Here is a 27,327-nt window from a genome sequence, read left to right on the forward strand (position 1 = left end):
GAGGAGAAATACACAAGACATTACACATTTAGATTGAAGACATGAGGTCTTTTGCACATCTATTTTTTCATACCTTCTTCACAATCCAGGAATTGTTTCCATAGGTTTTTTGATCAAGTCTTTCATCATACCTCTCAAATGTAGTTATGTCAGGAGCTGTCCTTCTATAAAAAAATCTTATGACTTGTCTTCCTGTATACTCTAGCTGCATCAGTCCATTTCCTTAACTAAATGATGCCAAGTATTCCAGGTATAAAACTGCAGCAATACAAGCTCTATCCCAATGAAAGACTACAATTTATTCTCCATGAAAAACAATTGGTGATAAATCTAGAATATTAGTATTTTTCAAAATAAAGTTAAAGGAGGGGGGAAGGAACCGGGCTTCAAGTTCCCCCAGCATTTCTTAGAAAAGCATGTAATTGTTTTGAGGGTTCACACTGCGAGAATCATGAAGCAACAGAACTATTCCCCATCACACTAGTATCACTAAGCAAGATAATCTTGTGTTTAGCTGTAAAGAAAAAGTAATAGACTAATTCCCCTTCCTTATCCTCTTTCTTCTCCAGATGACCTATAGCATGAAACTAGTAGGGCAGGACTAAAAGGAGCTCTATCAAGCATAAAGGGAAAAAAAAAAAAAAGTGAAGTATTTCTATGTTTTTATTGTTATATAAGACTGACAGCTGTTTAAACTGAAAAATGTGCATCTTTAAAAAGTACTTAAACTTAATGCCAAGCTATTTGATTCAAATGCCAAAAGTAACAACCATAGAAAAGCCAAAACTTAAAAACAGAGAATGGGCTTATAGTTAATTTTCTATTGGACACAGTTTGGAATTTAACATCCTTCCTTCTACCTACTCTTAGTTCTACAAGTTTCAAGTTACTGTCCAAGCATGTCCCTTAGCAGTATAGTGCTTAATACAAACCTTTGTTTTGTTTCCAAATTCCTTTTGTCGTTTTCATTGACATTCACAGTTTTGTTTTGCAATGCTGCTGTTCCCAGTCCTTTAGACTCTACCTGTTTTGCGGCTGCCTGTGAGAAATGGAATTGATACTTTAAAATTAAAGCCAGCCAGTACCTAGATACCTAGAAACCATAGTGTACACTAAGATTAATATGTGTACTCTCTATTAGGGCTAACAGTGCTTATTTCACAGACCCTTCATTACCACTAAAATAAGTAGTTTCAAAACAACTGTAGTGTGTTAAGTTGAAATCCATCAAGATCTTTATCAGCTAATAACTCAGAGAAATTTTAGTCACAGCCGGAAGCGATATTTATATGGACACACAGAAATACAATGAATACTTGCATAATAAGTGAACATATAGATAAGTGAAATATATTGCAGAGATTAACTAAGACTGCAAATACTATCAGAGTACTCCAAAGTCTGTTTTTATAACTAGATTAGAAACTGAAAACTGGCAGGCCTCACAAGTTTGTCTAGTTCTGTAGCGCATGGCAGGATCAAGCATACCTATAACACTTTCAAAAGACACGACTGATCAGACTTTAGGCTTGTAATGTAACCTTTCCTGTATTAGCAAAAGCATTTTCTAACATCCTGCCTGAACTTTTAGCCACAAACTAAGATTATTTCTCCTCCATTCGTTACTCTCTATAGAATGTCCAGAGGATCGTAAGATTTGTACTTTTCCCTGGATTCCTCCCACTTACTTGCTATAATAAATAACACCTAAAAAAATGACCCACATGAGGTCATTCTTGCCACTTTGCTATCAGCTTTATACTGTAGCATCTTAAGATATACCTACTGCCCAAACCATAAAAAAAATCCTGGTTGTGCACTATCATTACTAAGCAGAGCCAACCATCTTCCATCCAACACTCTCTATGCATCCCAAGAGGTGATCTGTTTTGCAATACTCAAATATCAAAATGATTCAAAGTTAGCAGATTCACTACAGGCCCAATATTAATTCTTTTTCTGCTTAGCCAGTTGCTCCCGCTTTTCATCTGTTTCTTCTTTCAGGGCTTGCTTTTGCCTTCTGTTAATTTTCTGTCAACCATCCAATTTTGAGTCTTCTTGAAATCTTAACCTGTCCTTCACACTAGCTTGCAGAACGTCTCAACATTTATAAGAGTCAGATAACATAAAAAAATTCTTTATTTCACACATTCTTCCATGAAAATACTGGAAGGTATTCTGGTCACAGAATACTTCCAGTCACAGAAGAAAATGTTTCACTGTCAGAAGTTTCATAGCTACCCAAACTACCTCATCTTTCAGCTGCGAGTTTTCAAAATACTGGCTCTTTCACAGTGGTTGATGGTAGTAAAACACATGTGAAAGTGAGGACATGTTTCCATACAGATAAATGGGTAGAAAGGATTCAATTAAAAAAAAGTTTAAATCCACTATGGTGTATTTTAAAAGTTAAGAGTAGCTTTCAAATTGTACTTGTACCTAAAAATAACTCTTTCAAAAGAGAAATGAAAGTTACAAAGAAAAATTATGAAGTATTTAGATGAATGCTTTCTTGGTATAGGTCTTTTTTCCTTGTAATGCCTTATCTGCGACTGTTCTTAGGGCAGTTAACCTATAAGAGTTTCTTGAAGCACAAGAACTTCATCAACAGTAGAAGCTGCAATCTTGTAGATTCCAAGCTTGACAGTAACCTAGAAAAAGCAGCCTACAAAACAGTCTAGCAATGTAGACCATCAATGTAGGTAGATGAAAAGCTGGACATGAGCCTTCTGTGCAGTTGCAGCCCAGAAGGCCAACCGTATCCTGGGTTGCATCAAAAGAAGCGTGGCCAGCAGGTTGAAGGAGGCTATTCTGCTGCTCTGGTGAGACCCCATCTGGAGTACTGAGCTCTGGAGCCCTCAGCACAGGAAAGACGTGGACCTATTGGAGAAGGTCCAGAGGAGGGCCACAAAAAAGATTAGAGGGATGGAACATCTCTCCTATGAGGAAAGCCTGAGAGAGCTGGGGTTGTTCAGCCTGGAGAAGAGAAGGCTGCGGGGAGACCTAATTGCAGCTTTTCAGTACTTAAAGGGGGCCTATAAGAAAGACGGGGACAAACTTTCTAGCAGGGCCTGTTGTGGTAGAACAAAGGGTAATGGTTTTAAACTAAAAGAGGCTATATTTATATTAGATATAAGGAAGAAATATTTATTTTTTTTTATTTTTTTTTTTTTACTATTAGGGTGGTGAAACGCTGGACCAGGTTGCCCAGAGAGGTGTTAGATGCCCCATCCCTGGAAACATTCAAGGTCAGGTTGAACAGGGCTCTGAGCAACCCGATCTAGTTGAAGATGTCCCTGCTCATTGCAGCACAGTTGGACTAGATGACCTTTAAAGCTCCTTCCAACCCAAACTATTCTACGATTCTATGATTATACTTCTACATATGGCACCAGAAGAAAGAGAAGCAAGATTAACAGTTAAAGCTAGAGTGTTTTGCTGTAGAGAACGCAAGGGACGCTGCTGGGAAACAGTCACACATGTTGCACAGCCTAAGTGGGAACTCTTCACAAAGTTGCCTCCTCCATGTCCCAGAGTAACTCAGTCTGAAGTAAACATTTCAGAAGCAAGATTTGCAACATTGGTGCAGACAGTAGGGCGGATGTGCAGGCAGTGGGGGTGCAACACAGAGGGCCTAGGTGTGCTAGTATGGAGTTCCGGGCCTCCTCCGACATCTCCAAACCTCCATCTGCTCTTAGGCTCAAAGAAATACCCTGGAAAAATAAACTTGAAAACTGACGGCCGAGTGAAACCATTAAAAGATATTGTATTATACTTCAAATACATTTAATAAGTTCTCTGGTTTCTCTTTCTGGTAAGAAAATGAAAACCCCAGAGGAACTTCAGGTTTGTTTATTTAAAATTTGCTTCTTATTACCTTTAGATATTTGTGCTTTTGTAATTGAGCACTCCAATATTCTTTTATAGGAAGTAAACATAAGAGAAATTCTTTACAATCCTCCTGAAGATGAGCTGCAGGAGGAATGTTGTCCTTGCCAATTTTAAATCACTTTTGAGCAAGATGGTTTTAAGGAGCTTTTTTATTTACAGGAAAACAGCAATAATGGTTTTCTATCTCCTAACTCCTCTGACATTCCTAAAGCTTTTAGCCAAATTAACAGGTCTTCATCTTTTAGTTTTAGTATTATAAGTCATACAGACTTAAACAAAATAAATATTAAATATATAGTTACCTTATCTTTTGAGGAGTCTCCGATCAGAACTGCTTCTGTTAACCATACATAAATGACAGGCCTCATTTTAAATTATGCTTTTCTCCTAACTGTTTTTCTAATCAAAACAGTTGTGGAAAAAAACATTCACAAAAGATATTTTAAAGGAGTCTTACTCCTACTACCTTTCTCCTAAACATATATTATTTAAAAAAAAAAGGTTGAATAAGACACTCCAAAGGAAGATAAAATTTCCTTTTCATCTAATACAATAACTGAATATTTTCTAAACAACTCCCTTGAAAGTATAAATCTATTTAATCTTAGCAGGTACCTCTTTTGAAATAAGTTTTGAAAATAGTTTTGACATACCTGTATTAAGAAGTTAGTTTCATTTTCTTTCATGTAAAGTTCAATGTACGACTTGATTTTACTTATCAAAAGATCGTAACTGAAGCTTTGGAGAAGGGGAACATATGGATCCTTGCTTTTAATTACAGTTGCCAGCTTCACCCTTAAGGGCTAAGAAAAGCACAGCTTTATACAACACAAAAATATATCCTGCAGTAAACTTGGCATCTATGCTAAACAGTACATACACAAAGCTAAACATGATGATTATATAGTTTTCTGAATATACCTATATGACTTCATGCTACAGTTTGAAAGGGTTCTAAAGTTAACTAGTACCACAAGTTTACATTATGTGCTCAGTAATGGTTAAGTGTAACTTTCTAGAGATCCTCATTTTCATTCCCTTTATGAATAACACTGAAAACAGGGTTGTCAGTGAGGCAAAAACACCCAGAAAAGGCCACTCACTACTGGGTTCTCTTTTCTCATTTGCTGCCTCAAAAAGACTGCCACTGAAAGGGGTTTACAGTGTTCAGGAAAAGGACTATTTACTACAGTAGCATTAAGGACACATTGATACTGATAACCACAACTTCACATTTTGTCTACCAACCACTCTGAATCTCACAGAGACCAATATAGCAAAAAATTAACTTCTGTGTACAGGTTGCATTCTAATTTATGAATTTAAATACTATTACCACAGCCTACACTTGCCAAACATCTGAATCCTCTGAATGAAGAGCGTATCTGAAAAGTGTTATACATATGCTATTTACATGGAACGTGTCCTAATATACCAGAGGAAGAGAGAGGCAGCATTTTTGCCTTTTTTTCTTTTTGCCTGCAGTCCTTCGTTTGCTCTTTTCTACACCCCAGCAAATTCAGGTGTGTGCACTAGCTATTATTTTAAAGAGATATGCACTTGAGCTTGCATCTTTCTGAATGATGCAGTCAACATCAAACCCCACACATGTGGCCCAACCCACATGTTATCTTTTCCAGATAGAGGCATAATAATATCCGCTCTATACTACAGCTGCTAATGAGCTGTACGTCCCTGTGATGCTTCAGTACGTAGAACACTAATCAGAGACAATAAAGAGTGCACTCCAATGGTTCAGAAAAAGTCAGCAGACTGATTATTAGGGAGTTGCTATGTCACTACCAGCATGTTTATACTGTCTTACTCTGAGAAAACAGCGATATCAAATTCCCAGAATCTGTAGTGACACCTCACTCCTCATATGAAGTGGGAAAGGGGATGAAGTTTGAACTGATGCTGCCCACAGTGAAGAACAACTGCTGCTAGAAGCATTTTACTCCCCAAATCACCCATTATTTCTATCAGTCCCCTAGCCACAAATTTCCTTTTGTATTTACAAGTGCCACATGTGTAAGTGACTGCATAGGCAGTAATTAGGACAAAGCTATGCAGGTAGCATTTGCTAGCTTTGGAAACCCATTCCCCTGTTCTCTGAAAATGAGAGAACTTCATGCAAGTTCAGCAAGTTACTACCTTATCTGATGCCGAGTCTGTAAATAGCCTTTCAAGAACTTCAGCAGCCTCCTTGAAATATCCCTTTTCCATATAGACAGCTACAATCTACAACAAATATAATTGCAAGATACGCTGAAATACATTTCACCTGAGATTCAGAAAAAAACAAGAGAAGTCACACTTTTATAGTTTTGTAAGTATTGCAAAATCCAGAGGATTACATATTTAAGGGTTACCAACAATTATCTAGTTATAAGTTAGTTCTGAAGTAATATTAAACCTCACGTATAAAGACTTAAAATCTATCCATCAGGCATTTAAAAGGACCTTCATTGATGCAAAATGTCCCATACTTGCCTACTCAGTATTGCTTTCACCTTTCAGGGAAAGACTTTCACAGTCCCAGGAGCCATCAACATGTTTTTACATGTTTCTCTTTGAAATCAAAAGTTTTCTAATACGAAGAATTATTTGTAAGCAGAAAAAAAGCTATTCATAATATATTTTAAAGCTCAAGATACTAGTGTTTTAAAACTGATCTCTCAATTGATATCGGCTTTTTTGGATTGGCAGCTTTTGAGACAACTTTGAACTGGGACAAACAGGAATCAATTTAGATAGGAAAAGGTCCCCTGTACAGATCCATTTACTCTGTACTTGAAAATACAACAAAATTAGAAAATTCAGTTCAGCCTGCTAATAGCCCAAGCTTTTTGTAAAAGCAGCCGTGTTTTAGCAGAATGAATAGGTAACATCCTGAAGATTTTTAATAAGTCACACAGACCTGAATTTGAATTAAGCGACGAATATCTTCATGAAGCTTTTCCAGTTTAATTTCTTCCCTTTCAAGTAAAGTCCAGAAAGACAGAGCAGATTCCAAAGGTGAAATTCTTTTATCATTTTCAAAATGGCATTCTTAGAGGGGGAGAAAAAAAAAAAAAGGAAAAAAGGTATTTAAAAACCTTAAAGGATAAAGCTAAATATATTACATTATTTATACACAATAAAGTAATATGTACTATGCATAATTTCAATGCCTTTTTCTTCAAACACACCTGAAGAGAGAGACTAAAAATTATTTAAGAGACCTGAAGCAACTGCCTTCTTTTCAGAGAGGCTGGTTCTTCTTACCCTTGTTAATAACATTACTGTTGCATTTTTAAGGGAGATTGTGTCTGCTAATTATTGTTCATTTAAAATGCCACTTGCAATAGTGCTAAGTTTAGCATCATATATTTGGGCTCGCATTACTAATACTCTTACATTAAGCTTGGCATCAGATATCAAACCATATGGTATTGATACTGTTAATTTTGTAATATAACAGCCAGCCTGATTTTTTTTTCTTCCTGAGTCTCTCTCTATATTTCTGTGTCTTAACTTTTTGTTACATTTGCAGGGGTTAAACAGAGGGAAATTCAAAGAGCTTAACACAGAAGTGTCACTGAAAAAGCAGAAGCAACCTCCCATGTCATCGTACTGCTGTGCCAACACCAAGGTTTGTGCAAACTCCCAGCAAGCAGGATCAATGATCAGTTCTGGCAGAAATCTAGCCTAGCCAAATAACCATCCCCTCAACACTCTAGAAACAGTTTCGCAGTCTGGTCATTGCACATCTGCACAAGCGAGTGTGCCACCATCACAGATGCAGTAGGAGCCGGCAGGTGCACAAGACTGCTTTTTTCCCATGGCACTGCCAGCATAGCTCAAGATGTTCACTGAACTACAGCCTCACTTATTCCTTCATTTTATATGACATCATAGCAGAATCTCTCTTGATATCTTCTTATTCCTTACAGTAAGCATTTTTCAGACAGGAGGAAAACAATTTAAGCAATACTGAAAAAATAAAAAATATGATACCCACTACAGTAAAAGACAAACACTGAAAATTTAAACAGTATTATATGTATATATGCACATTAAAAAAATAACACTTCTGTGTTTCTCTAATTATTGCTTCAATAAATGAATATGACACTTCATATTATTTTAATATTGTAAAAACAAAGCGTTTAACCGCTAAAGAGCTGCCATCTGAAACAGCCTACTCTGTTTTAAGGCTCAGTACAGATTAAGTATTTTAATAATTGGAAAAGAACCAGGAAAGCTACCATACGCTATATTAGCTTTCCATGTACATTGTGCAACTACATCTGACGTAATACCTACTAAGCACATGCAATCTTCCTCACCACACAGGTCATTCTCTACACTGATAGATACAAACACGCACAGAAGTTGCCTTGCCAAGTGTCATAGACAATAATATAGTTTTAAAGCATTATCAGAAAAGTTTCATAATTTGTATATGATGAACTTCTTAAAATATTACAATTTGATCCTCAAGCTGAACTAAATCAAGAAGAGTGTTATTACCTGACAAGCAACATAAGAAATTTCATTTTAAAAAAACCAAACCTTTGTGGCGCTGCTAGGTTACAATACACTTTTTTCTTCAGTGCTCATGCTGGGAAGACTGCTTTTGAAGTCCTTACATTCCAATGAGTTTTATCAAGCAGTGAAAACTTGCAGCAAAAAGGTTAAAACTCTTCCAGAAACCTGAGCATGGAAGTGAAATCAGCTTGGCCAAACCAGTAAGTTGTGAATACAGCCAAACAGGAGACCTGGTAGTGAATAAGAGGCCCAAGGACCTGCTGCCAGCTGAAAGTCTTACAGCCTTCTGTAAGAAACAAGGGCAGTCATCCTTTTCATCCATATTCTTATTCCTACTGTCTGTGCTACTTTAACCTTACATGTGCAGAAAGAAATGCACATTCTGTGCTTTAAACTTGCAAATATTGCTCACTAAGAGCTAGTCAATCTTTTCCAGTATATTTCCAGTTGATGCTACTCTGACAAAAAAGACCTATAATTTAAGAAGCATGTAGTCATTCAAACTCAAAGCAGCTAAATCAGTCAGCATAGAACAACACTGGTCCTGCATACAGCTCAGTCACATTCGGAATATAGACAGTCCAAAATGTAGAGTTCAGTCATTTTATTTTTTATATATATATATGTACAGTAAAGGCTATGCAAAAGCATACCCAATACACCTCTGTGCAAGTTCACACAAATCTATTTAAACAATAAGTGGGAAAAAAAAAAAAAAAAGAATCAGAGTATTTACCAAGGTTTTTTCCTTTTGCAGTTCTTATCAAAAGCTGACAGAGATACACCGTTTTTTTCTGATGTGTAGGTATGTTGGAGAAGCCATTAATAAGAGCTGGAAAGAAGAAAAAAGTTAAGTCAGTCTTGCTCCAGCACTGCCACAGTGTGGCTAGAAATATACCAGACACTGTGTTATCAGACTTTAATAATCTACTAAATTTCTAATTCATTAGGAAACTGATGAAGCACATTTAGTTAATGTTCTTCCATGTTGAAAGAACTTAAATCATATTTAAGAATTTGACTAGAAAAAACTATCCCTCTTGCAGTTCACAAGAGTAACTTAGAAGTGGTAAGATGCATCGCAGGCTTATATTCATCAAATTAGAAGACCACAGTATCTTACATAAATAAATGAAGTTTTGTTTTGCTCAGTAGCTTACTATGAACGACAACTGTCTGCTCCAGAGAACGTTTCTCTGGAATGCCCACAAAACACGAGCCACATGCAGACTAGTAACACTTACATGTTGCTATAGCAACCGACAGATCAAAAGCAGTAAAAGCTACAAGGAGAGCTTAGTCAGAAACGGGACTGGGAAAGGGAAATCCTCCTCGCAAGGTTGGAAGGTTACAAGGATTATTACATATTTTAGACCGGGAGCTATCATGAGATTATTTCCATTGTGCTGGTTACTCTGAACTTCATATTTTAATGTGCTGGATATACTAATTAGTCTTCACAGCATAATACAGAAACATTCAAAATGAAAAGTGAAGAATGCGTCAAGTGACTTGCCTAAGCTGCAGACTGAACACCCTAGCTCAGGAAGTGTTTATGTATACACTGCAGTGTCAGCCTAGCAAAAGCCAGGATTCCGGAGCATGGGACCCCCGAGTTTTGCAATGGCACAACTAGAGCACATAACACATTGTTTTTCTTGCAAGTACCCAGCCTACTTGCTTATTAACGTATGATTCTCTCCTATGAACAACGGATAAGGACGAAATTACGAAGTAATTAAATAGCCCCAAATGATTATCTAAGCTAACATCAAGCAGGATGTTGTCATTTGGGCTTGGAAGAACACATTTACAAATGCTTCAGTGAGGACAGGTGATACAAGAGCTTTTAATTCCTATAGCCAAAATAGGAAGTAAAAAAATAACGCTGCTTAGAACAGCAGTTAGGAGCCACTCGTTATAATTGCAAGTTCATGCATCTTCCATAGCAGACAATAGAGTTCAATTTCAGAAAGGGTTTGGATGAGTTCAATGACAGAGATAAGCAGCAGCATCATGCCCTGAAGATGGAGCCAGGGCTTGGAAATTTTGGAAGCAGGCAGAATACTGTAGCTGAATGATTCTACAGACCAAAAGGGGTCATCTTGGCAAGTAGCTCAAGATCTTTCAGCTTTCTCTGTTCTTTTAAGGTGCACCTACATTAGCGCTTTAATTCAGAGCAGGGGTGCATTTTTAAAACAAGCTTCCTGTGCTTGGTTTGTACAATGGAGCAGTCTTGAGTACACAAATTTAATTCCTTTAGAGCTATTCCAAAGAAAAAGAAACCTTGAAATGTTTACTGTGTGGACACCAGGTCCTTAGCAGCAATTACTCACAAATAGTGCAGACAAACAGAAAGAGACATAGCCTTAGTAATCTTTTCTAGACTGTTCTCCCTCCCCGCCCCCAAGGCAGTTTCTCTATTAATTTTTTTGTTAATAGTGCCCCCAATCATAAATTGCTTTCCTCCCTATGGCCATTCAAATGTATTTCTCATCTTAGCCTTTCATTAGAAATCCTAGAAATCCAGTTCCTTGCCAGGTAGATACCTACACAAGCTAGTTCAGCTATACAGACCATACTATTCTGTCAAGGCAGGGTAAGGTAGGCAAGGCAAGTAACCGTGCCATTCTGTCTTGAAATCCTTAATCCCAGGTAACCTAGCTATTTCTACTTGGCAGTGTATGAGCTATACAAAAATATTATTTATCTCCTAATAAAATAGCTCATCTTGTTCCCTTAGCCTTCCTACCTTTCTGCACTTGCTTCAGTTTGAATTGACCTTCTTGTTGACAGCCAATCATTATTTCAGTAGGGTCTCACTTTGACATATGCAAGCATAGTAGTTCTGTATTTCTATAAAAATACTACACCCACTTTTCTGATGCAATCTTATGACTGTGCTTAGGTTTCTCCATAGACTTTTACACTTCTGACTTTGTAATCTTATAGCACCAATATGCCCAACTCTTTCCTCTGTTTCTGAACACAGAAGGAACAAATTCCAAATTTGCTATTAGTTCCAGTTCTACGTGACCTTGTATTCTGTACAATTTAATTAATTTTCTACTGATACGGTCCTCAAAAGTCTTGCCATCCTTCTCAGGAGATATTCCAATCTGCTTCTGTGTTAACAGTGCCTCTGCTTCCCACCCACGTCTGCATGACATTTCAGTACAGTTGTCCGACCGAGCCACAGTCTCAAGGCCAAACAAAGAGAAGCACCATTAATAATTTAATCTAGCAGCCCCCATTCAATGTACCTCGTTATGTTACCTTTAGATTTCTCATATCAATCTCCTTACTAATCATTCTGCATGCCCTACTATATCAAATTTATCTGTGACCTAGATATTTGCTTTCAGCTGTTAACTACTCTCACTCTTAAGTATTTCTCATTTTAAATACATGTTTTTCCATTCAAAATCCAGTCATCAGACTTCATTCCACCTTTGTCTGCTAGACTATAGTTCCTTGAAATACTTCTAGCCTTCTGCCATAACCCTGAATGTAAACTCAGGGAACTCAGCATATTTAACTAATTCTACTCTGTTTTTTACCAAGTTTGTATTTCTTCATTAAATCCTCTTCAAGCTTTCAGTAGCCTTGAACTCTCAGCATCTGAGGCCTCAGCTTCCGTAACTGCTGGTCGCGTATAGGCAACCATATTATACATTCAGGCTTCACAGAATCAAGGTGACAGATTGACACCAGCGCTTGTATTCACCTAATCCTCTAAAAAACCTCACCCCCAAACCCTCAGTAACCACTGTTTTATTGTAACAGTTCAGTTTGCTTCCCTCCCTCATCTCATTTAACTAAAACAGCAAAATTCCCCAAAACTGCGATTAGCTTACGATTCTCCAGCAGAGCTGCTGTTGCATGCTAAACTCAAACACCAGTAGATTAAAAAAAAAAAAAAAAAAAATTAGCCTGGACTGTTTTTTTTTCCACCACGTGCAAACGTTGCTGATACAGGGTCGTCTGTTGAGGCGATTTAACGGTATCATTCTAGGAATCTTCCGAAGTCCTCGAAAGCCCTGAAAACCTCCTCAACGCCAGTGACACGATCACGATAAGGTTAAACGCACGTATAAAGCGTGCTTACGCCGAACTAGAAACAAGGGCAGAAGCACATTCAGCGCGCTCGAGAAAGCCGCCCCTCACACTTCGCAGGGACACACTGCCTTCAGCGTGGCCGCGGCTGCTTGAGAGCCGCAAGCGCCGCAGCCGCAGAGCCCCGACAGCCGCTGCCGCCCCTCACCCTGCGCCACGTCCCTCCAGCGCCGGAACTCGGCCGCGCACCCCGTCCCGAAGTGCCGGCACAGGCAGTAGCAGGCGAACTCCAGCATCCAGTCCGCGGCCACGGCTTCCACCCCAGCCGGCGGCGGCGAACAGACCCAGCCGCCCCCGCCCGCCTCTCCCGGCGAGCTGCCGGCCGCCTCGGCCATCTTCAACCCGCGCGCCAACGGCTGCCAGCCCCGCCCCCGCCAACGGTCCGGCTCGCGCTCCCCCAGCCCCGCCCCTTCCAGCGCGGCAGCCATTCAGCGCGGCCGCCTCCTCCCGGCCTCGGCTGCCGTCACCTCCGCCGGTGGGCGGGGCCGAGCCGGCCCGTCCTCGAGGCGAGGGAGAGTGGGTGCGGCCGTGCACCCACGGCTGGGTGCGGCCGTGACGTCATGCCCTGCTTTACCTCCAACCGAATCAACGACGTGAGGCGGCCGGCGCGGCGTACTCCGGCTCACGGCACGCTGTCCCCTGACAGGAACGTCCCGGAAGGTCCGGGCCGTGCCCCGGCTGGCCGCTGCTGACTCGAGAGCTTCCCGCTGCTGTTGCTGCTCCTGAGAAACGTTGGTGTAGCGACGTGAATACGGGTGTCCTCTGGTGTCAGGGGCTGGGAATAAAGGCGTGTCCTGCTTGGAGCAGGGGGCCGCGAGAGCTGCCGCGTCCCGTGGTTTCTGGGGGACTAAAAGGCAAGACACAGGTGCTTTGTGCATGTGTGACACAAAGGGCTTCACGTAAGCATGTCCTCATGTGGGCCCTGGAGAGAGAAGGCTGCGGGGGAAAGAGGAGGAACGTGTCCGTGTTGCAGAGCCTGGAAACTGAAAAGTGGAAGCCTCGACTTGGCAACGAAGCCCGGGATGGAATGTGAAGAGGGACTGAATTATTTGGAGTGTGGAGTGCGTCTATGTGAGAAGGCAATCCTTTGTATGTGTTAAACTGTAAAACCCGAGGAGGAAGAAGGTAGTCTATGAAGAGGTGAATTTAAGGCAAATGCTGAAGGACGGAACAGTTTTTCTGTCTGAGATTTGATGGAGGGTGGAATAGTCTTTTGGTAGATCTGGTGAAAGGCTTTAATTTGAGCTTTACTGTACTTCTGGGGTGAACAGTGTGATATCGGAGAGCAGAATGAATGAACTGGTAGGCCGTTGCTGCCTTTGACTCCTGTGGTCACATTAAATGCACCTGCAGCAGTCTTGCTAAATAAATAAATTGAGGTCGAACAGAGAAGAAAACACATCATTTAACTTACAATAATCTATTTGGACATCTTCATTAATAAAATATAAGATTTAAATTTCCACTTTGAAAGAGACAATGTTTGGCAATAGTTGTGAGCTTATACAGTAGTAAGTTTTCAGATGCATGTTTGCAAGTGCATCTACAATAACAACTTCAAGGACAAGAATTCTTTAGACTGGGCAAATTTGCTGTTATTTGCCATATTGCTTGATAGTGCTTCAGGATAATGGCAAGCCCGAAACTGTGACAAGCTTTGTCAGGCTGATGATAATCTCAGGAATCAACATTCTCGAAGTGTTTGACATGAACCAGTTAGACATAAAAAATTAGATCATTATGCATTAATCTTTAATTGAGCATGCATTTTGGGGGGGGTGTGGTAGAAACTGTGGCAGGAAGGTGTATCAAAGCTCACAATTACCATTATCAAACAACAGCAGGAGCAAACCTGCAAACTGTTGGCTTTTGGCAGCAATCCTGTTCTGGTCCTCTTCAGAGGACCTTCAGAGGATTCTGACTGCAGTGGTTCAAATGGAGAGAAGACAGTTTCTTGAAAATGTACTTTGGGAAGCCACAGTAGTCTCTATGACCTATTCAGCCTCAGCAAATACCCCCCAACCACTATCTCCACATTACATTCTGTGACGAGCGCTTGAGTGTTGTCTGATTTTCCTTTAGTTGTCATCTTTGTTTATGGGTGGATTTTTGTGTTTAGATTATCTCCACCCCTAAGACCTGGAAAGTCTAAGATACCTGTGCACCTTACAACAGTACTACAACAGTTCTCTCTGCATTGTGGGCAGCATCACATTGTGTGGCACTGGTGAGGCTGCACCTCGAATACCGTGTTTGGTTTTGGGCCCCTCACTACAAGAAGGACATCGAGGTGCTGGAGCGTGTCCAGAGAAGGGCAATGAAGCTGGTGAAGGGTCTGGAGCACAAGTCTTCTGAGGAGCAGCTGAGGGAGCTGGGGTTGTTTAGTTTGGAGAAGAGGAGGCTGAGGGGAGGCCTTATCGCTCTCTACAACTACCTGAAAAGAGGCTGTAGTGAGGTGGGGATTGGTCTCTTCTCCCAAGTAACAAATGATGGGACAAGAGGAAATGGGCTCAAGTTGCACCAGGGGAGATTTAGATTAGATATTAGGAAAAATGTCTTCACGGAGTGAGTGGTCAGGCATTGGAACAGACTGCCCAGGGAAGTGGTGCAATCACAGTCCCTGGAAGTGTTAAAAAACTGTGTGGATGTGGTGCTTAGGGACATGGTTTAGAGGTGGACCTGGCAGTTAGGTTAACAGGTTGGACTTGATGATCTCAAAGGTCTAACCTTAATGAGTCTATGATTCTATGATCAGAGGACAGTGTTTTAAAAACTAGGTTGTCTCTTCAATCTGAAAACAGTGTGTGAAGATGCTTCTAATGCAATTAACTTTTCAGCTAGGAAAGTACAAATTTAATGTAATTTTCAACTTCTTTCCTGCAGCCTGTGCCCTTTTGTTGTTTTATGTTACTCTGTTATGTGTAACGGCTTGTCTGCACATCCACAAAGGAGCACCAACAGTGATCGGGGAGGGCGAGCCGAAATAATCCCCAGCCCTGGGTACTCCCAGGCCCATGACAGGCCCATCTCCACAAGCCCAGAGGAGCACAGAACACAACGGCAGGCAGGAACCCAAACTGCAGACTCCCAGGACCGAACACCATATCTGGGCCCTTCCCAGGGATGCCCCAGGAGAGTTGTCAGTCCCCTGTGTCCAGGCATGAAACCCATCACCATCAGTCATTGGCAGCAGCATTTGGGATCACCTTTCGAGTGCTGTCAAGGAGTGGGACACGTGATGGGATGCAGGGAAACAGTATTTTCGGATTGCACGGGATTTATGATGGGACTTACTAGGGGAGGAACCAAAGGCAGGAAAAGGGAGCGATTAGGTGATGTGGAGGAGGGACAAGTGTGGGAAAATAGAGGGGCAAGGGGATAAAAAGGTTGTGTGAAAATACTTGGTTGGTTGGTATGCTTGTCGGTGCCCAATCAGTGCACTTTGTCCTATCTTCTTATTAAATTAATTTCTAACTTTCCTGGGCGAGGGCTGTGTGTGTGTGTCCGAGCCCAGCGGACCTCTGTCTTGCTCGGCCAGAGAAGGGAGCAGGATGAGGCCGTTGGTACTGTCGTCAGTGTTTGTGTAAGTTTTCTGAGTGTCTCTCTGGGATCTGTGTGGCCAGCTGTGTATACATATGTGTGTGTGTGTGTATATATGTATAGATGTGGTGTATACATTTGTTCTGTGTGCATGTGCCTACTAAGAATACATCTTTTGCACGTTTATAAACTGAGCATTAACTAGTAACATTGCTTAAATGCATTCTTTACAATTATTTTCTGGATTTTATAAGGAAACAAATATGGGGAAAGGAAAGATATGGGTATAGGACATGGGTAGCCTGAACTTTATTTTAAATAGGCCTGACAGAATTTCCTGCTGGAATGCAGAGGTTCTTGAGCTGGTGTGACAGGTTGGTCAAAGTTTATAAACTGCAACAGTGTTAGGCTAAGTATTTTTGTTTGTTTGTTTCTTGGAAAATATGCTGAGATCCAGTGGCATTTCTTACTACTATTTGCCTCACTAACCAGTATTTTACACTGTTACTCCAAATGTAGTGTTTTGGAATACGTTCTAGCACTTCAGCAGTTTTAGAGTCCCTCCAACACATTCATTGTCTTTTCCACAAATAATACAAAATGCAGAGGTTTCCTTGTTCTGAAGGCTTTCCTTTTAGATCTCTGCATGAATTGGTCTTCTATTGTTTTCATCTTGCCTCAACCAGGATAAAGAATCACATTAAAAAATATTTATCAGAGAAGCTAGTCAGGTGGAAAAAAGAAGTCATGCACTGAAAACTCCAAGGTCCCTTTCACTTATAGAAGTTTTTGTGGTGTTAGTACAGTTTATCATTTTACTTGTCTTTTCTGCCTAAAAGGCACACTTTCAAAGCTGCTGGGCTTTTCCAGGTGTGTTGTACTACAGTCTTTTGTTGCATGACAAAGCTGCTTCTTGGCTCACAAACGGTAATTTCTCCTGAGTGTTATAGCATAGGTTCTTTTTTTCATCTTACTAGCAGTGCTGAGCCATGAGACTGATTGAACCAGTAGACTTTAGAATGAGATATATTAAAATCCTCACAACCATGAAACATACATTTAGTTATAATAGTGATTATATAGTATTATATGCAGTTACTTTGGAGCAAAGGTGAAAGAGATGGTTTAATACTCCTGATACACATTTAATCAGTTGAAATACTGCTCTACTGTAATATACCTTATTAAATTAGTTCAATGGTAATAGTTATGCAATGTAGAATGAGGGAAAAATCAAAGTAACAGAGCCTCGAAAGTTCTGTTAAAAGAATATTGCTGAAATTATTCCTCGTCTCTAGAAATAAAGAATCACACCAGCGTTCTGATAGAATACTGTCAAAAATAACAGATCTTGGAAAATCACATCTGTCTAGACATTACTGACAGTAACTTTCCATTCAGTGAAGGATTTTATTTATGAGTATGCCAAGATTATGCAAGCATAATTTCATGTAGACATTTCAGAGATTTATGGGTATTGTTTCTGAGCCAATCATACAGAAGCAATTAGGTGCAGGACATTTCTGAGGAGAAAAATACAATGGGTGAGGTTGGTCTGCAGTAGAAAGTAGGTGTAGCTCTGCAACTGTGTTCTGTCTTTCCTTGATCCTCTGGGCATGTATCTGCTGTGGTTTCAAATGGTTTACGCTTTGCAGGCAAAAGTGGCAAGGCTGAGCCCATGACTCCCTTGTCTATAGTCACAGGCCACATGAGTGCTGGAGAATTCCCATGGTGAGGTCCAAACCCAACGTTTCTATATGAGAGCCTGTTTGGCCCCTTTGTGGGTGGATACTGTTGCTTCTGAGTCCTTAAGGGACTCTGATCAGTGGGAAAGGATTTTCTGATTAATGAACTAGAGAAATTGTGAGAGAAAATGAGTGGAATTTCCTGGGATCTGATCAGGAGCAGGGTATTATCCAACATATATGTTCCCGTTTTGCCTTTCCTAACTTATATTAATTGATTTGGTATTATAGATTTCTCCTGCTTTCTTTGTAAATAAATGCATTTTATGGATAGAATGGAAGGGGAATTTAAAAATAAATGAAAGGCTAGATTTCTCCTGTCAAGAGTGCTATTAGCATTTGTAGGATATTTGGGTGATTTCTGAAGCTTAAACTATAGATATCCTTATTGTATGCTTTAAATACTAGACATCTTAACGGCTCATTAAGCTGACATATGTATGAAAGAATAAAGGTTGCATTATTCTCAGTTAATGTAATGCAGTTTTAGAGACAAAGGTATTATAGTATTCCATATCATGAACTCAGCAGGGTCTCCTCCCCTTGGCTGAGATTAATTCACACACAGAAAAGGAATTGATAGGTATTTTATTCTGCCCCAGCTGAAGAGCTACATTAGAGACTGAAATAGAGTTAAAGACAATGTAGCCGACTACATTATCACCAGCCACGTCAGCATCGCCGAGTGTGAAACCAGTGTTGTACCACAGTGTGCGAGATGCCCCTTTGCAAGAAAAACGGTAACGTGGCATGCTGTATAGCACTGACCATCGTCCATCTTGCTACCAGAAGCAAATACTTTGCACGTTTTGACTTTACTAGATGTCTCGTTTTAACCAGCGACATGCTCTTATAGCCCATATGCCAAACTCCTGATGGAATTCTCCTTGGCTAAGATCAAGGCATTTAAGTTAATTAAACAAATCCATGGTATTTACATGCTTTAATGAATTCAAATGACCTTTATGGATTACATTTTATGTAAATGAAGATTGCCTGATAAAGATGCAGAATGAGTACCTGAGTTACTGGCCAGATACTGATATTTCTGGTATACTGAGTAATGACTGACATTTGGCACTGTTTTCTGTGGAATTATCCCTGAGATACACAGTTTCAGCTTAGGTAACTATATTTCCATGAAATGATTGTTAGAGACCTCTCAGAAACTTTGCGTGTTTAGAAGTAATAATTTATTTATGTGTTTGTTTATTTTGCTTAGTGTGCCAGGCACTAGGAACTAACAGCTTTGAAACTGTTCCCAGTGTGAAAATAAGGTCTTGGAAATATAATTCTCTGGCTCTGCTGATTGGCTGAACATTGTACGTGTTTAGCAGACTGGGAGAAAGAGAATGGACTTGCAACAACTTTAAATATTGTGAAAATATTAAAAAGAGACATACTTATCTGTATATCTGTAAAAGTGACAGAGAAGATGAGGTATAGTTAATACCAGAAAACCAGAAACTTTGAGATTCAGTTGAGTGGGTGACACTGACTCTGGTGCTTTTATCAACCCAAGCTTCCAAATGAAAGGGGAATCATTTACTGTTGTTTAAAAGTGGGAGGCTGGTAGACTTCATTTGATTTCTAACACTCTGTTTTAAATAGCTATTGTGACAGGCAATGCCTCTGAACATATGCACGCTAACAAAGTAGTTTGCCTTGATCAGACATATCACAATGAATGTCAAATTAATTTGCAACATTAATACATTCCTGGAATCACAATTTTATTCATTCAGAGCTCTGGATACATTGCTGACAGTCCCTGTGATTTAATTCTGCAGAAGTCATGATTAGAAATTTCAAGGAGAACAAGACATGCTGATTATCCAAAAATCACTTTCAGTGTTAACTGTGGGGAAATACTGAAGTGAAACTTTTCTCACAGAAAGCAGAGGTAGATACGTATTTATGCAGTGGTGCCTCTTTACATTTGTTTTTTCTTTGTTCGTTTTCCTGGGTGAGAATGAGGGCTCAGACATGAAAAACAGTAGCTATTCTTTTCTGTTACTATTTAACACTATAGAATTGATTTTCTTTTTTTTTTTTTTTTTTTTTTAATGTACTAAGCTCTTTATTTCTTTTGATTACTGGGAATCTTATTTTGTCCTCCCCAAGAAATGGGGGTAACTTCTGATTTAATTTTGAAATTTTTCATAGAAAAATTAGAGCTTTTCTCCAGTCCTTACAAGGTCAACATACTTGTGGAACTTGCTTGAAGTGATTAAAAAGGGCTTGCCTATACAGTCCTGATGAGAAGAGAGGTCAGGCAAGCAAGAGTGGGGAATAATTAAAGCAGTAGTTCTACTGTTGCTGCCATAAGAAACTTCTTATTTTGGAGATGTAACATTTCATGACAGAATGAAGTTATTCTAGTCTACATATGCTTTAATTTACGCCAGGTACATAAGCCTCATAGCAATCGTAGTAATGTGCAGGTGTTACGCTTCCATTTTTCTGTCCTGGTATACAGCTTCTTTTGGCTCAACTAAAAATGACAGCTGTGAGAACTGTGAGGTCTTCCTGTCTGCTGTGCATTAGTGAACTGAGAAATCTCTTTAGATTGCAGCTATATCATAGCACATATGCGAGGTATTGCAGAGTTTTGGTTTGCAGGCTACTGTGCTAAGACAGTGCCAGATTCCATATGTGCTGTGTGCGTGTATGGGTGCGTGTATGTGTATGTATGTGGAGTCACTTGCTCAAGTGGTCATCAGACTTGCCGCTGGAAGACGCATCACAAATATGTTTCTATCATGTAGCATCTCATTGAGGGATTGGAGAACTGAAGGCAGTTCCTTTCTGAGGGTGGTACAATTATGCCTGCTTCTTTGTATGTTTTAAGGAAATCATTAAACCAACAACATTAAAAGATTAAAATTGAAAAGGTGTAGTAGAATACAAGTAGTTCCTTGAGTGGCTGAGCTAATGAATTCTACTTCTCTATGGATCTGTGTTTTGTGGTTGGATACCTTAGTGTTTAACAAGGTAGAAATATTTCCTGCAGTTGAGGCATTCATAATGGCTCTTTTCACTGTGGATTATCCAGGGTCTAATCGGAGTAAAGTTCATTTTGAACCATTTTCCTTAATGAATGCACTAAGTTGTAATAATCTCTTAAGAAGCTTTTTTAACTTTAATAGCATGGATATGGGTACTGTACTGATACTTCACAGTCAACAGCTCATCTCTTGCCATCTAGTAGAAACAAATTGACACGGGAAGAGATTATGTAGAATAACTGCAAATTGCCATTTGAAAACTGTAACATAAGAGAGCAAATTATAAAAACAGATTTCTTTTGTGAAATAAAACAATAGTTTCATTAGTAGTTTAAATAACAGTGAGTGGTCACATAACTCAACCTGAATTTTTTGCAGTAGGAATACCTAAATGGTAATTTAGTAGAGACTAGCAATAAATTGTTGCTGTGCTGATTTCCAGTGTGGGAAGGATTATAATTTGTAGAAAACATGAGGATGAAGAGTGAGAAATAACAAAACTAATCATGCTTATTTATTATAATTTAAAAATTTATTCCTTTTGGCGCTGTTCATGTTTGATTTGTCTTTACTTTCTGCAGATAAGATGTGTTTTATAATTATAGTAGTTCAACATGATTAAATGCTTTTTAAGATACAGATTAATGCATTTGAAGGCACATTGGTGATTAACAAATATTTTTGTTGCTCCAGCCTTTCTCCTTGTGGTCATGTCTTCATTAGGGAGAAGAAGATATGCATTTAGCTACATCTTAGTTCACCTGTAGCAACTAATACCAGATAAAATCCTCATTAAGACAAAGTCAGTTTGTAGCTTTAAGCCAAGTTAGCAGCTTTGAGTAAACTCTTATTCCCTCTGGGCCCTCTGATGTTGTTGACTAACAAAACTGCAGACTGTTTTTCTCATCATTCGATTAATAGTGTCTATTTTTCACTCTATCAAGCATCAGTAACTTTGGGTGTCTAAACAGTGAAAGTCCTCTGATAAATTAGTTACCATGAGCCAATAATGCAATTATTTTACATTTTCACGGGGAGTATGTAGCCTTCTTGTTTGTGCAGTACTTTTTCCAAAAAAGCTGAAAAGAAAGAATTTTGTAAATGTAGAGTTCAACTTTGAATCATTTAGGTACTCAAAACTTCTGTTAAAGCAGGTTCTCAGTCTTCGTTGGCTCATAGTGCCTTGTTCAGTAGTAGGATTTTATTAACACATGACAAAATATAAAAAGTTCTGTCGCGGATCAGGCAGCTATAGTTTTCATAAATATTGAGTCCTTATGATTGGATTTCAGGTTGATCAGGGCTTCTTGTATAATGTTGATTATCTATAGATTATGGCTTTGGGAAGACTGACTAGAATTCAGTCTGGTTTTAAAAGCAAGCATTGGAAAATGCCCAAATATGCCAGGCCTGTGCTGGATGTCAGGCTGTGCTTCCCTCTGGTTGAGGCACCATGCTGCAGATTTCTAGTTGCAGGACCCAAGCGAGGGCCATGTCCCCTTAGGTAATGCATGAGGACAAAAGGATAGGCTCAGTCCCTTCCAACCCCAGCCAACAGACAGGTAAGCCCTTGAAGGAAGGACATTAATTGAGGATAGCCTTTGATGCCTGATCAGTGGCAATGTCAAAATTCCCATTTTTTGTTCTAGTGCAGAACAAAAATATGAGTCAAAACCTCTATGTTTCTTGCAAGATGCAGTTATGGTTTTGATTAGTGTTTTCATCATAAACTGATGAAGAGAAAGTAACTTTACATTTTGCAGTTCTGGTATCATTTCAGTGTATGATGGAGGTGAAAATAGTGCTGACATATTGAAAGGTGGCTGCTTACTTACATGAAACTAATTTGAAAATTCGATGCCTATTTATGAGAGTAATTTCAGCTGTGGATTCTGTGGTGCCCATAGATTAAATCTGCTGGTATTTCAGTGCTTGGATGAAAACCTCTAAGTACTAAAAGTGCTGTTTGAAAGGTAATTTGAGTTATTTTCCTGGAGGAAACTTTATTGGCTGACAGTCTAAGAATGAGTCAGCTCTATTAACAACTGGTCTTAAATATATCCATTAAAAGTTGATATTTCATTTGGAGAAAGCCACAGATTAGAGAGTTAAGTATGCAAACTCTTTTCAGAAGACCAGGGCCTGAAAACTGGCTTGCTGTCACCACAGATAAGTAATGAATTATTTTGTAGACACTTTCACCATTTGCTTATGAAGGCAATTGAGGCCTGTGGTCTGTGAGGTATTCTGAAACCTTTAAAAAACACCCAACCCACTACATAATACAATACAGTCTAATTCCCCCCCCCCCCCCGACTTCTATCTTTCTTTAAGATAGAAGAATGGACATGGGTTTCTAGAGACCAAAAAAAGGTCTGAACAAATTTTACTCAACTTTTGATTTATTTTTTTCTACACTTAAGGAAAATTTGCATTCAGAGAGTCTGCAGAAACATGATTTAAGCCTATACAGTAAATTAGGGTTTAACATAGTGATATCCTGACTATTTAGGTTGTTTTCTTTCCTAATATTTATATTAGAAATGCTTGAAATTTTCCTCTGAATGGATTAGAGAGGGGTACTTTTATGCTAACCTACTGGCATCTCAGTACTTTGTCAGTATGATCTCTGTGACCTGCTCTATTCCTGGTCTGCCAAGAATATTTCTTTCTTTAGGACTTAATCCCGACCACATATCACATTTGCAGCTTTGCATAAAATTGTTTGCCTGCTTTCTAGCTGCATTTGTGTTCATCTGCAGGTCAGATTGCACCAACAAAACAGTGGAGATTTTCTGTATTTTTATTTTCTTGCTAGGATCAAGTCCATTTCTTTCTTAGGCTGCTATGGAGTTGGGGTGAGATGCTAGGGTGCTAGATATTTTTTTTTGAAATGAGCTCCACAAGAAAGAATAGAGGGAGAGGAGGAGATGGAAAAGGATGAAATAGCTAGAACAGAAAGATCTAAGCTCACGGCATGATTGAAGAGATTTTTAGCTGTGTCTGAACTACAGTCGTGTATCCTGGTCCCTTGATTGTCCAGACTCAGTGATTATTGGAAAATGCTCCCACTCTATTTCTCCTGCACGGCTTAGTTTCCTTTCTGTGCAGTCAAAATTTGGAGGGTCAGAGGACTTACACAAGACCCAGGTCTTGCTGCAGTGTAGAACCATGGGACAGCTGGAATGTGCACCTAGAACTGCAGTTTTGGAGATACTTTTGGGTACCACGGATAGATGTGTGGGCTGCAGACTGCTTGGTTATTGAATAATATATAAAACTCAATATCGTTTCTTTTAAATGCAATTATTCAAATCGATGCCAAGAAGAAGAGACTGGAAGAAGCAATAACAAAGGTGTGGGGCTTGTTTTTAAGGAAAGAGGAGGTTGGGAATGTGTTTGAGGGAGAACAGGAAGATGGAACAAATTTAGATTTATGTGCAGTACTACACACTCAGGGAAGGAACCCTTAGATTAAAAGCTGAAAGGGGAAAAGTTCTGCAGTGCAATGAATTGTGTCTTGAGGTATGTATAGCACAATATGGTTGTGAAGCTAAAGCATGCCTCTAAGCTCTCTCATAACTATAATCAGCATGCTCACCAAAGGGCAGAACTTGGTCCTGTATTTTTATTTCATTGTAATACAGTTCAGATGTAGAAATTAAAAAATAGCTTTCTATTTTGAAGATAAAGAAATCATATTCCTTATTTTCTGAACACTAGAGATGCTCTACTATAGTTGCATTTGCAGCAAAACTTTGCCTGTAAAGAAAATTAGTTATTTCCATGACTCATCTTGAAGGAAAAAAGTAATTCGCAGTACAACTTATATTTTCTTTCAGTTTTTGGACTAAAAGAAAATTGGTCCACATTAGGCAAAAAGGTGCTGCGGTCCAAGCTAGGTTGTTGCTTACTAGTAAGTTGAACAAGAGATCGGTTTATCCACCACCTCTGAATATTAGGCTGAGGTACCTAGGCTTGACTGTCCAAAAAACAGTCTGCTAAATCTTTCCATGCTTCTGCTTTCCATCCTGCAGGCAATAATGTTTACTCACCCTTGTAAAGTCATTTGAGGTCTTGTATCTATGACAGTGCGAGTAGTAATTAGCAGTAATGCTGAACAGAGTGGAAAAAAAAAGGCTTAGAAGCACTGTATTTAATTTTTTTTTTTAAATAATGGATTCTGACTTTATTTGCATAGCCAAATGATTTATTTCTGTACACATTGTCTGCCAGAAATCCCTGTATAATATTGTCAAGTAATGAAATCTAAAGACACTATGGATTATTGTTTTGGTATATATGTAATGTTCAATGTAAAGTGGTTTCATGCAGAGAACTGAAATGAGACACAGATGATTAATTTACACATTTATTTACTATCCTGCTTATTCTACCAGACTGAAATGGAGAACAATGCATTTATTTTACAGACATTTGACATAAATTAAACAGATATTTTGATGTTGAACAATTGTACAGACTACAACATGCATATTAATATGTAGATTGGTGCAGAAATATTTAGTTGATCAGCAAAATCTAGTATGACAAAAATAATAATCATATTTCCTTTTTTATGAGGTTAAAATGCAGCTGATATGGAGACATTGATACAAATACCACTAAATGTGAGAAGTTATTAGTCTAATGGAATCAGATGGTTAGTTGAAAAAATAAAGCTATTGTCAAACAGTCTTATCTACAAAAAGAAATTAAATCAAAATGTTTCTAACAAATACAATAATAATGAAAAAAAGCATGTTTGATGCAATTACCATTGCAAAATGCCCTATTATTCCCCTGCCCCACCCCCAAATACAAACAACGCATGAAGCAAAAGCAGCATAGTCTCCCACAAAATGTCTGGGGCATTTTGTAAAGGCAGATGAATGAGATTAGACAAGACTTATCACATATGCTTTTATCTCCTAGTGACAGTTCTTTAAAGAAAGGTATGTTGTTAATATAGCATTGTATGATGAAATGTTGCTATTTTGTAAAATTGAACAATAGTGAAGACACTGCTATCGCGCCAAGAGAACTTGAAAAAATTCTGTTGTGCTTTTTTGTTTGCAGCATTCAGAGCATTCACAGAGGAATACAAAGTAAAGTTCATTAAACTCAATAAAACTAATAATAGTCATGCTACCATATCTATGAAACTAACACAGTAATAACTTATAAACATGAATTAATACATTTTTTTAGTTGATATTTACAGTGATCTTAAAGCAATAGGCTAGGTATTCAACTCTCAGGTTTTTTGTACACTAATCCCTCCATGTTTCAGCTTATCAGCATGGCTCCTTTGACTTTTGAAAGAGTTACATAGGTAAAACTCTGCATAACTCTTTGAAAATTTAGAGGTATAAATCCAGAACTCTGCATCCTAGCAGATGTACCCATGATTGTCCCCAACAGTGGTTTTTTTCTATTTTTCATTTTGTAATATGTGTTAGAAACTGTTCCTTTTGCCTAAAGCTATAATATATTGCTCCATCCTTCAGTTTTATACAGGCAGAATTCCCATTGGCTTTCTGCTTAAGGACTTCAAGAACAGGCATAAATGTTTCATATTCTGAACCTCCACTGAGAGATGCTACCTGAGCAAAACTTAGAGCGAAAATATCGGTATAAGACATATGTCCTTCACCTTACAATTGTTCAAAAAGTAAGATAAGGAGTAGGCTTTTTGTTTCTTGCATTACCTTTTAGAAGATATGTCCTAGACATCAGAGCAACTAAGCACGTGATCAAAACCCTACTAGCCCCCCAGTTTAAATGAATTTCAACTGATGATCCAAATGGAAAGATACCTAGACATGGTAGGTCAGCACAAAATGCTCAAGCTGGGCTTCTGATCCTCCATCAATGCTTAGCCATTTGCACAGCCATTTGTTTTTATTCATACCAGTATAAACTACGAGTTACTGTTAAGTGAAATAGGGCTACTTGCAGTCAGTTTAATCATTCCTCTGATGTAAAGATTTTGGAGTGAGAGTCGATGTAGGGCTGTCTCTACTGTCTTTATCAAATTAACACCAACTTTAGAGTAAATTGACTATAGCAATATGCAGTCTTTAAGACTGTGGTCCAAACTGCAAACCAAAACTATCCAAGGGTTATCAAGAATTTATTGTTTAGATGATTCCACCTGGGTTAACTTGGAGAACACACTAGGGACAATTTCATCTTTGGCTATATATTGCTCTTATTATGCAATACCACAGATGACAATGGCAAAATTTGCTTGACTAAGGGATTTAGCCAAGACTGCATGGACTGGAGGTAATAACCACGGTAGAGATAGTCTATGTCTACATTAGCAAGTAGTACAACACAACAGAAGCAGATTTGTTGAGGAAAACAGTTTGTGCTGACAATTTGCGCTATGTGTATCGGGTACTATTGTGGACTAGCTCTAGTCTGGTACCAAGGCCTGAGTGCGTTGTACTAGTTGCAGCACAGGAGGTGCCCTCATGGAACAAGTT

At 38.9% G+C, this 27,327-nt stretch overlaps 1 protein-coding gene across 2 annotated transcripts in view; it reads right to left on the reverse strand.

Moving 5' to 3' along the window:
• TERF1 (telomeric repeat binding factor 1) overlaps positions 1 to 12,968 on the reverse strand; it is a 25,442-nt gene extending 12,474 nt beyond the window's left edge. The window contains exons 1-6 of one of the 2 annotated variants that reach the window (XM_087735224.1): positions 12,689 to 12,968; positions 9,161 to 9,256; positions 6,812 to 6,942; positions 6,046 to 6,132; positions 4,545 to 4,694; positions 933 to 1,039 (exon numbers count right to left, since the gene is read on the reverse strand). In XM_087735224.1, the coding sequence (XP_087591350.1) occupies positions 933 to 1,039; positions 4,545 to 4,694; positions 6,046 to 6,132; positions 6,812 to 6,942; positions 9,161 to 9,256; positions 12,689 to 12,968 (851 nt within the window). The remainder of the gene's footprint in view (positions 1 to 932; positions 1,040 to 4,544; positions 4,695 to 6,045; positions 6,133 to 6,811; positions 6,943 to 9,160; positions 9,257 to 12,688) is intronic. The other variant, XM_087735226.1, reaches the window with a different exon arrangement.
• Between the last annotated feature and the right edge of the window lie 14,359 nt (positions 12,969 to 27,327).

This window comes from Nipponia nippon, unplaced genomic scaffold (genome assembly GCF_047370975.1).
Source record: "Nipponia nippon isolate SJK-2023a ecotype South Korea unplaced genomic scaffold, ASM4737097v1 scaffold_1, whole genome shotgun sequence".
In the NCBI taxonomy this organism is placed as follows: domain Eukaryota; kingdom Metazoa; phylum Chordata; class Aves; order Pelecaniformes; family Threskiornithidae; genus Nipponia; species Nipponia nippon.